Source organism: Myotis nattereri, assembly GCF_964212035.1.
Source record: "Myotis nattereri genome assembly, chromosome: 5".
Taxonomy (NCBI): Eukaryota; Metazoa; Chordata; class Mammalia; order Chiroptera; family Vespertilionidae; genus Myotis; species Myotis nattereri.
The window spans coordinates 23,627,242-23,639,481 of NC_138080.1; the positions used below are offsets into that span (position 1 = coordinate 23,627,242).

The 12,240-nt window shown below is 40.2% G+C and overlaps 1 protein-coding gene across 1 annotated transcript; it reads right to left on the reverse strand.

The window, feature by feature from the left end:
* Positions 1 to 209: 209 nt before the first annotated feature.
* LOC308520037 (olfactory receptor 7A5-like) lies at positions 210 to 1,157 on the reverse strand (the record flags this gene model as incomplete). Its single annotated transcript, XM_081092462.1, has 1 exon — positions 210 to 1,157. The coding sequence occupies exon 1, from the start codon at positions 1,131 to 1,133 to the stop codon at positions 210 to 212; it is 924 nt and encodes a 307-aa protein (XP_080948588.1). The 5' UTR covers positions 1,134 to 1,157.
* Positions 1,158 to 12,240: the final 11,083 nt, after the last annotated feature.

Below are 12,240 nucleotides of genomic sequence, written 5' to 3' on the forward strand. Positions count from 1 at the left end.
CTTTCAGAAAAACAATAGAAATTATAGTATATGTAATAAGAGAATAAATTATACTAAAGTAAGTCGTGTTAACTCATGAGAAAAATGAGTATTTAATATTCCTTATGTTCCAAAGGTTGGATTAATTTGTGTTAGGCTTCTGACTCTGATGCTTGAAACCTGAATTCCTGGGCAATTCTTCAGCCTAGTAAAGTTGGCCCTTGAAAAGCTTACCTGCCAAAGAATCTTTGCAGGGCCCTCTTTATGTCATTGTTCCTCAGACTGTAGATGAAGGGGTTCAGCATGGGTGTGACCACAGTGTACATCACTGAGGTTGTAGCACTTGATTGTGCACTGTGGGGAGCAGCAGAGCTGAGGTAAACTCCAAGGCTTGTACCATAAAATAAGGAGACAACTGAGAGGTGAGATGCACAGGTAGAAAATGCTTTATACTTCCCCTGAGCTGATGGGATTCCACATATGGAGGAAAGTATCTTAGAGTAAGAGTAAAGGATCCCAGCAAGGGGACCACCACCTAGCAGCCCAGCTGAAAAGTACATTAGAATATTGTTAAGAAAGTTGTCAGAACAGGCAAGTTGGATCACTTGATTGAGTTCACAGAAAAAGTGGGGGATTTCCAAGTCTGACCAGAAGGACAGTCTCAACACCATTAAGCTATGTAGCAAGGAAACCATGGCACTCAGGATCCAGCACACCAGAACCAGCAGTCCACAGAGCCGGGGGTTCATGATGACCATATAGTGCAGGGGGTGACAGATGGCCACAAACCGGTCATAAGCCATCACGGTCAGAATAAAGTTGTCCAACACTGCAAAAAGTGTATAAAAATACATCTGTGTGATACAGCCTTCATAGGTGATGACTTTGCTCTGTGTCTGGATGTTCCATAGCATCTTTGGGACGGTGGTGGAGGTGAAACAGATGTCTACCAAGGACAGGTTGGAGAGGAAGAAGTACATGGGCGTGTGGAGGTGGGAGTCTGAGCTGATGGCCAGGATGATGAGCAGGTTTCCCAACACAGTGACCAGGTACATGGAAAGGAAAAGCCCAAATATGAGGGGCTGCAGTTCCAGTGCCTGTGAAAATCCCAGGAGAAGAAATTCTGAAATTTGCGTATCATTGCCTGGTTCCATGTGTTGGAGGTGACTACAAAAGAAAAAAGATAGAAAAAAATGAATAACTAATTTTCACATTAGCAAGCATTAGTAACTGAGAATAAATGACACATTTATATTTTAGAGTCAGGAAAATAATGCCCATTTTTGTTGTGTGATCTGGTTCCCATTAATGTTTCTCTATTGGCAGTTTTCATTAGAATTTCCTTTTCTTCAAACGTAATGTATACTGTTTTTTTTTTTTTTTACTGAGGATATCTTTCATGCATTTGAAAAATATATATTGACTGTAGGCCTTGTTTTAGCTTTGTTCAGAGTATGGGATGCTTTAAAACTAAAGTCTACAAACTAATGATGGAGCAATAATATAATCAAATAAAAATGATAATATAATATATCTGATGGTGGAGATGCTATAAAGAAAAGCAAATCACATTAACTATAGAGAGTGGATAGAGGGTGTTCTTTTTTATAGAGTTTAGCCAAGACTTGCCATCGGCTGACACTTTAACACACACCTCAATGAGGACTGAGGGGAGACTAAATGGGAAATTGTTTCCCAGGGAGAAGGAACAGCCAGTACGAAGGCCCTGAGGAAGATGGTCACTCATTAGCTTCCCTTGAGTAAGGGCATTTTATGTTAAAAACACACAGGAAGTAGAAAAGAAATTTTAATTAGATTTGGAGATATTCCCACCCCCCCAAGCTGGTACAGGAAAGCCTCACTGCATAAATGTAAACTGACTGTGATGCCTCTTGGCATTAAGATTTAAGGTACAATGGGTGACCTTTATTTCTCCATCGACATAACTATAGTGACTTTTTTCTCAGCCCCCTATATCTTTGCCTAGAATTTGGTCAGTCCTCAATTTATATTTCCTAAATGCATGCCAGAATTGCTCCTTAAAAGTAAAGAATGCATGACCACTGTGAGAAAAGGCTGAGTGTGGGGTAGGAATTCCTGCCAATTGTTCCAATAGAGAAAGTCAATGGGTAACAAATCCAAGAATATATGCAGGCCTGCCAATAATAAAGTAATTAATTCAAAGTAAAACTATTTAGTCTCCTCTTCAGACTCATTAAATACTTTTTTTTCATGTGAATACCCAGCATGAGAGAAGATACGGCAAGGAATGCCTCACAAATCGCTATTGTAAGGGACCAACTCCATGACCAGTCAGGATCTTTTCAATAAACACAAAACATGCTCAAATGCACACAATCTTTGAAATTTAATACAAACACTCTCACTCCACTACACTGTTCTTCCCACCTAATTTTCGATTACCTTCTTGCTAAAAATAAATCGCATATATGTTTTCATTTTACTGCAATCATTTTATGCATCTCACTCATTCTACAATGTCATCCAACTGGACTCTCATTCTTATCACTTTATTGTCAACTATGGTCCTTATAATGCAGATTCCAACAAACACATCTTTCTTACTGTGTTACCTAAATTAATTACAAGTTAATTCTTTAACCCAAAATGCCAACACAGTGAGCTCTTATCTCTGGCCTAGATTGTTTGGACTCTCAGGTGACTCAGGTTAAAATTCTCAGGTTCCATCTTCCCTGACCCTCTCCTGATGTATCTACTGGCCTCCTAGACTCACCTGGATGGATCTCTGAGAGGAAGGTCTCTGTGTGGAAGTCTGAATTGCTCCCTGGATGGTTGATGATGAGACTGAAGCTCTGCCCCACATGAGACAGCAGGAAGGAGTGAAGCATCAGTTCCTGAGCCAGCGTAGGAATCAAAAGCAACAGCCATGCCCTGTCCCCCAGCGTTGTACAAGCTGAGGACTGCTCAAGGGAGATACTTACAGCTCTCTCTATACCTGCTCATCAGGCACATTTCCCTTGTGTTATTCCAACTTCTAAGCACATGATTTTCCTTTGGGCCTCTGGAATAAACAGAACAAGATGTCCCTAATGATTCTCTAATCCCAGGTGACCAGGTTGTAAGTCAAGAGTACTTAGTTTTTATGTCTCTTTCTCTTGAACTTTCCTGCTTTATACAGATAGAAACTCCTACTACCCTACCCCATTCCTGACTTCTCTTTTTCTTCAAAGTCTGATTTGGGAGGACACTGACCTTATATCTCTGGAAAATTGCTATTCTCCTTTTCAATATGGCAGAACTAGTCTAGTTTGATATGCAATCCAGGGCACGACACTCTTTGGGTTCCTGACACATTTGTCAAAATAATGAGGGATTTTATACTTATATCACCAGTTAAGAGCTGTCATTTACAGCCTCATAAAATATTTATTAATTTCCCTGGCCAGTGTGTCTCAGGTGGTTGAGCGTCATCCCATGTACCTATAGGTTGTTGGTTTGATTCCTGGTAAGGGCACATGCCTAGGTTGCAGGCACAATCCCCAGGAGGGGTTGTGCAGTAGCCAGCCCATCAGTACTTCTCTGTCATGGATGTTTCTCTCCCTCTCTCAAAAAAATCAATAAAATATATTAAAATATTTATTGATTATAAGAGATACATTTAGTTATTTTTATGCCACATGACCAGAGCTTATCATTTTATAGGAATTGTTTCATTTAATTATTAGAAAAGTCCAATCTATGAGGTAGTGCAATCTAATAAAAGAGAAACATGCAAATTGACCGCACTTCTGCTATGCCCCATGCCATGTCCACCAGCCAATCAGAGCGACTACATACAAATTAACCCAACCAAGATGGTAGCCGGCAGCCATGGATCTGGAGCAAGCAGGAGGCTTGGTTGCCCCGGTGATGGAAGAAACCAAGCTTCCTGCCTGCCCTGGCTGGCTGTGGCCTCTGCTCAAGGCAACAAAGTTTCAAATATAGAAGATAAATAAATCCCAGATACCTGCTTCCAGCCAGCCTCCACTGGGAGCTTGGGTGGCTGGGGGCCGTGGCCAGCCTGCAAACAGCCATCAGCCCCTCACCCAGACTGGCCAGGCATCCCAGCAGGACCCCACACCCTGAAGGGGGTGTGGCCAGCCTGAAAATGGCCCTCAGCCCCTCTCCCAGGCTAGCCAGGCAATCCAGTGGGGACCCCCACCCTGAAGGGGTTGTGGCCAGTCTGAAAACAGCCATCAGCCACTCACCCAGGCTGGCCAGGCACTCCAGTGGGACCCCCACCCTGATCCGGGACACCATTCAGGGCAAACCAGCCAGCCCCCACCCATGCACCAGGCCTCTATCCTATATAATAAAAAGGTAATATGCAAATTTACCCTAACAGCAGAATGACTGGGAATGACTGGTCACTATGACACACACTGACCACCAGGGGGTATAGACGCTCAATCCAGGAGCTGCCCCCTGGTGGTCAGTGTGCTCCCACAGGGGGAGCTCTGCTCAGCCACAAGCCAGGCTGAGGGCTGCCAGCATAGAGGTGGTGGCGGGAGCCTCTCCCACCTCCTCAGCAGCACTAAGGATGTCTGACTGCAGCTTAGGCATGCTCCCCACTCGCAAGTGGACATCCCCTGAGGGCTCCCGGGCTTCCAGAGGAATGTCTGACTGCCAGTTTAGGCCCGATCCCCCGGGGAGCAGGTGGACATCCCTTAAGGGGTCCCAGACTGTGAGAGGGCACAGGCCAGGCTGAGGGGCCCCCTCCCCCCCACCCAAGTGCACAAATTTTTGTGCACCGGGCCTCTAGTATTATTATAAACTCTATTTCCCATTGCAGAAATGAGGCTTGAAGGAGTTAACTGATCTTCTCAGAGTTCAAACTGATAAGAGATGGGGTTTTGATTGCCAGGATGCTTCTAGCTTTCACTGTGGGGCAGTGGTTCTCAGCCAGAGATGACCTTGTCTCAGGGGCAATTTCACAATGTCTGAAGGATGCTGCTGAACACTGACAATACTCAACACACGTAATTATCCTGCCTCAATTGTCCCCATGAAAAGGTGAGAGCACCTAGTCTAGACCAGCACTTCTCCAGCTTCACTGTGCATATTAGTCACCCAGGAGTCTAGTTTGAATGCAGAATATGACTTATCAGGTCCTGGTAGGCTTGAGAGTCTGAGAATCAAAGAATCACCATGTGATGTTGATGCTGCAGGCCCTTGTCTGAGAACCACTCTTTGAGTAGAAGGCTGTGGTTCTGTGTTAGAATCAGTTCCAAGTAGTTTTATATCTTTTGAATTAAAAATCATAGTTTCATGTAATTTTGGACAAATAAGGTATTCACTCATTCTGGAGGCTGTTATAAATTCATTGTTCACTTATTTCATATAAGCATTCATGAATGACACCATATAATATACTTCTGAAAAATGCCTTCTTCAATTCTTTTATATAAATTTCCTTGAGAAACCAAATTATATATTATTGAAAAAGATTTTGTAGTATACAGAGTAAGCACCTCCAAAAGATGCTAATATTCTATCCCTAGAAAATTGTAATATGTCATTTTTTCTTAGTAAAGGAGGATTAAGATAGTAGATGAGATATGTTTGCTAATCAACTGACTTCAAGATAAAATTGGCCAGCATCAAAAGCAAGAATAAACAAATGATAACACATCAAACAAAAAAAGCTTTGCACAGAAAGTCTACATCAACAAGACAAAAGAGCAACATAGTGAATGAGAGAAGATATTTGCAAATTATATATCTGATAAAGGATTAAAAACCAAAATATATAGATAATGCATATAACTCAAAATAAACAACAGACAATTAAATTTATAAATGGGCAGAAGACCTGAGTAGGCATTGCTACAAACAGACATACAGATGATGAATAAACACATGAAACAAAGCTCACTATTACTAATTATCAAGGAAATGCAAATAAAAAACACAAGGAGATATTACCCCGTGCATGTCAGAATGACTATTATAAAAAAGTCAACAAACAGCAAGTGTTGGTGAGGATGTGGAGTACAGGGATCCCTCACTCGTTGTTGGTGGGATTATAAATTGATGCAGCCACTATGGAAAACAGTATGGAGATTCTTCAAAAAGTGAAAAATACAAGTACCATATTACTCAGAAATTTCACTTCTGGGTATTTATCTGAATAAAATGAAAAAAAAATTTTGAAAAGATATATGCCCCCTTACGTTCATTGTAGCATTGATTACAATAGCCAAGATATGGAAGCAACCTAGGTGTCCACTGACAGATGAATGGGTTAAGAAGATGTGGTACATATATACAATGCAATATCTATCACTCAGCCATAAAAATAATGAAATCTTGCCATATGCAATAACATGGATGAACATAGAGAGTATTACATTAAGTGAAATAAGTCAAACAGAGATAACAAATTCCATATGATTTCATTTATGCATGGAATTTAAAGAAGAAAACAAGAAAATAAACAAAATGAAACAGAAAAAAACCTATAGATACAGAGAACTCACTGATGCTTGCTAGAGAAGAGGGAGTGTGTTGTGGTGGTACAAGGGGTAAGGGGTTAAGAAGTATAAACACCCAGTTATAAAAGAAGTCATGGACTACAATGTACAGAGTAGGGAATAGAGTCAATGATACTGTAATAATTATGTATGGTGACAGATGGTTATTGGACTTATTGTAGTGATCACTTTCTAAGATGTATCACTATGTTATACACCTGAAACTAATATAACATTGTATGTCAATTAAATTGGCAATAATTACGTAGGTGAGGCTAATGTAATCCCCATGGTCTTTGAATGTGGAAGAGGAAGGAAGAATATATAGTTCGTATCAGAGAAAGATTTTAAAATGCTACACTGTTGGCTTTAAAGATGGAGAAAGGGCCACGAGTCCAAAGTAGGGAATTTTGCCACTTGTGACAACATGGCTAGACCTTGAGAGCCTTATGCTGAGTGAAGTAAGTCACACAAAGAAAGACCAGTGCTGTATGATCTCACTTATTTGTAGGCTCTAAGTAGGATGGTGGTTACCAGGGACCCTAGGCTGGGCCAAATGGGGGGATGTTGATCAAAGGGTACAAATTTCTAGGTAAAAGATGATTAAGTTCCAGGGATGCAATGTACAGCATGGTGATGATAATTAACAATTTTTATCATATACTTGAAAGTTGCTATGAGAATAGATTTTAAGTGTTCTCACAAAAATAAGTGCTAATTATGTGAGGTGAGGAAGGTATTAACTAATGTTATGGTGGTAATCGTATTGCAATATATAAATGTATGAAATGAACACTTTGTACACCTCAAACATACACAATGCTATAGGTCAATCATATATCAATAGAGCTGGAAAAATACAGAAAAGATGACATGATTAGTATGGCATTCATGTTTTTTCTCCCAGGTCTATGGCAATAAAGCTGAAGTAATCAGTGGTCCATACCTTTTATTGCAGTAGTCATGTTCAAAAGTTATCAGAAACACTGAATTAGTGACTACTGAACCCTTGCTCCTAGGGGAAAATGCAGGGTTAGGTTCCCGAAAGCCTCTACTTACAACATTTTTTTCAGCCTATCAAAAATAGCTTTGTGTTGCATGTATTTTTGTTTAAGAACATATCATTTAATATGTAGTCTTTTATTTATTTATTTATTTATTTTAAAGATATATTTTATTGATTTTTTTACAGAGAGGAAGAGAGAGAGATAGAGAGTTAGAAACATCGATGGGAGAGAAACATCGATCAGCTGCCTCCTGCACATCTCCCACTGGGGATGTGCCCGCAACCCAGGTACATGCCCTTGACCGGAATCGAACCTGGGACCCCTCAGTCCGCAGGCCGACGTTCTATCCACTGAGCCAAACCGGTTTCGGCTAATATGTAGTCTTTTAAAAAAAATATTTTAATTGATTTTAGAGAGCAAGGGAAAGGAGAGAGAGATAGAAACATCAATGATGAGAAGGAACCATTGATCGGCTTCCTCCTGCTCAATCTGGGGATTGAGCCCACAACTCTGGCATGTGCCCTGACCAGTAATTAAACCATGACCTCCTGGTTCTCAGATTGATGCTCAACCACTGAGCCACACTGGCCAGGCAATGTGTGGTATTCATCCACTAACATTGAGCTCATGGCCAACGTCCCTATAACTCCTTTCTGAATGAAGCTTATCTAATACGTATTTTCTCCATAAGTCATATCACAGCCTTCTTGCACTTAGACACACTAGCGAGTGTTTCAGCACTACACTTGGGGGACAATTTCAACAGTGACATCACCAACAGAAAGCACAAACATGTGAATCATGGGGCACTACATAGACTATGAAAATGACATGTTTACTATATCAGAGCTGAAACAAGGAGGCCGAACCTTGCCTTGTTGAACCTCAGATTGAAAGGGGCCAGAAGGCAAGCCCAAATTCTGGCTGGGGGCGGATGCTGCACACCTTCCTGCTGTCTTGCCTGTGAACAGAACTTTAGTCTCTATCATCAACCATTCGGGGAGGAATTCAGACATCCCCACAATGACCTTCCTCTCAGAGATCTTATCCATCCGGGTGAGTCCAATAACCCAGCTGATCTTACATGAGAGAGAGGGTCACAGAATGAAAGCCAAGAACATTTACCTGTTGTCAACTGAGAGCTGATTCTACTTAGCCCAGAGACAAGAGATTGCTGTTTGCTTGATTAATTAATGTATTTATTTCAGTGGCTACATAAGAGTTCATAGTGTGACTTCTATTCATACCTTTCATGGTCTTTCATATTTTTTATCATTATATTGCAATCACATCAATGCTATTAAAATATGTTGAAATTATTAAATTCAAACTGTGATTCTAATCGTGGGTGATTTTCCCCCCAAGAGACATCGAGCTATGTCCAGAGAGATTTGTGACTGTCACACTGGAGAGGGGTGGGTGGAGGCAGGGATGCTAAACAACCTTCAATTCACAGGGAAGACCTAACCACAGAGAACAGTCTGTCCCAGATGCCAATAGTGCTGAGGCTGAGAGACTCTGAGTTAAACAGCATCACTATTTGTAATATTTACGACTGACTTCATTTTTTACCCAAAATTGTAACGCTTTCTGCTAGAAATTAGAGGACCCCCTTTTGCTACCAGTTAAAAAGTTCCAACCCCAAACAACGTGACTGCTCTTCCATTTTTTCCCCAGGCTAATGGTACAAAAGGCATTTCTTTTTTTAAAAAAAATATTTTTATGGATTTCAGAGAGGAAGGGAGAGGGAGAGAGATATAGAAACATCTATGATGAGATGCCAAAATCCTCAACAAAATCTTAGCAAATCGCATCCAGCAGTACATCAGAAATATCATACACCATGACCAAGTAGGATTTATCCCAGGGATGCAAGGATGGTACAATATCCGCAAATCAATAAACGTGATACATCACATAAACAAATTGAAAGAAAAAAACCACATGGTCATATCAATTGATGCAGAAAAAGCATTTGACAAAATTCAACACCCATTTTTGATAAAAACTCTCAGCAAGGTGGGAATAGAAGGATCATACCTCAACATAATAAAAGCCATATATGACAGGCCCACAGCCAACATCATACTCAATAGGCAAAAACTAACACCATTTCCCCTAAGAACAGGAACAAGACAGGGATGCCCCCTCTCACCACTCCTGTTCAACATAGTACTGGAAGTGTTAGCCATTGCAATTCGGCAAGAAGAAGAAATAAAAGGCATCCAAATTGGAAAAGAGGAAGTAAAACTGTCTTATTTGCAGACGACATGATATTATACATACAAAACCCTAGAGACTCCATCAAAAAGCTACTAGACTTAATACATGAATTTGGCAATGTAGCAGGATACAAAATTAACCCCAAGAAATCTGAGGCATTTCTATACACCAATAGTGAACTTTCAGAAAGAGAGATTATAAAAACAATCCCGTTTACCATCGCACCAAAAAAATTAAGCTACCTAGGAATAAACTTAACTAAAGAGGTAAAAGACCTCTACTCAGAAAACTACAGGACGTTGAAAAAAAGATATAGAGGAAGACATAAACAGATGGAAGAACATACCGTGTTCATGGATTGGTAGAATCAACATCACTAAAATGTCCATACTACCCAAAGCAATCTATAAATTCAACGCACTTCCCATTAAAATACCAACAGCATACTTCAGAGATCTAGAACGAACTCTCCAAAAATTCATCTGGAATAAAAAAAGACCCCGAATAGCTGCAGCAATCCTGAAAAAGAACAAAGTAGGTGGGCTCTCAATACCAGATATCAAGTTGTATTACAAAGCCACTGTTCTCAAAACTGCCTGGTACTGGCACAAGAATAGGCATATAGATCAATGGAATAGAATAGAGAGCCCAGAAATCGGCCCGAACCAATATGCTCAATTAATATTTGACAAAGGAGGCAAGAACATACAATGGAGTCAAGATAGTCTCTTCAATAAATGGTGTTGGGAAAATTGGAAGGACATATGCAAGAAAATGAAACTAGACCACCAACTTACACCATACACAAAAATAAACTCAAAATGGATAAAGGACTTAAATGTACGACAGGAAACCATAAAAATTCTAGAAGAATCCAAAGGCAACAAAATCTCAGACATATCCCAAAGCAATTTCTTCACTGATACAGCTCCTAGGGCACTTGAAACTAAAGAGAAAATGAACAAATGGGACTACATCAAAATAAAAAGCTTCTGCACAGCAAAAGAAACCATCAACAAAACAACGAGAAAACCCACTGTGTAGGAAAACATATTTGCCAATGTCATATCTGATAAGGGCCTAATCTCCAAAATTTATAGGGAACTCATACAACTTAACAAAAGGAAGATAAACAATCCAATCAAAAAATGGGCAAAGGACCTAAATAGACACCTTTCAAAAGAGGACTTTCAGAAAGCCAAGAGACATATGAAAACATGCTCAAAGTCACTAATCATCCGAGAGATGCAAATCAAAACAACAATGAGGTACCATCTCACACCTGTCAGACTGGCTATCATCAACAAATCAACAAACGACAAGTGCTGGAGAGGATGTGGAGAAAAAGGAACACTTGTGCACTGCTGGTGGGAATGCAGACTGGTGCAGCCACTATGGAAGACAGTATGGAGTTTCCTTAAAAAACTGAAAATGGAACTCCCATTTGACCCTGTGATCCCACTTCTAGGAATATATCCCAAGAAACCAGAAACACCAATCAGAAAGGATATATGCACCCCTATGTTCATAGCAGCACAATTCACCATAGCTAAGATCTGGAAACAACCTAAGTGCCCATCAGTAGATGAATGGATTAGAAAACTGTGGTACATCTACACGATGGAATACTATGCTGCTCTAAAAAGGAAGGAACTCTTACCATTTGCAACGCCATGGATGGAACTGGAGAGCATTATGCTAAGTGAAATAAGCCAGTCAATGAAGGAAAAATACCACATGATCTCAGTCATTCATGGATAATAGAGACCATTATAAACTTTTGAACAATAATAGATACAGAGGCAGAGCTGCCTCAAACAGATTGTCAAACTGCAGCGGGAAGGCCGGGGAGGGTTGGGGGGCAGGAGGTAGGGGGGTAAGAGATCAACTAAAGGACTTGTATACATGCATATAAGCATAACCAATGGACATAAGACACTGGGGGATAGAGGAGGCTAGGGGACTGTCTAGGGCGGGGGGATAAAATGGACACATATGTAATACCCTTTGTAATATTTTAAGCAATAAAAAAAAAAGAAACATCTATGATGAGAGAGAATCACTGATTGGCTGCCTCCTGTACACCCCCTACTGGGGATTGAGCCCTCAACCCTGGTATGTGCCCTTGATCAGAATCAAACCCAGGATTCTTCAATCCGCAGGCCAACACTCTATCCACCAGCCAAACCAGCTAGGGCACAAAAGGCATTTCTTGTTGTATTCCCAAACTATTACTCAGTTTCTGAAAACTTAATTTATTTTCCCATTTTTGTATAGCATTTCAAATTCTTACTAGAAATCATTCTTTCTCAATTGACTTTTGTAGGACATATTTTAAATATTTTAAATATTTTATTTAAATAAAACTATTTTCTAACTACTGAGTTTCCTGCTTTAAGACGTTTTTGCCCACCTGTAAATTTTATATGGAATTTCTAATGTTCATAAAAAAATGTATTGTTGATCTTACATGGAGTTTGTAATCACTATAACATCTTGAAAGATATCTGAGGGTGAGGACCAATTCAATATTCTTT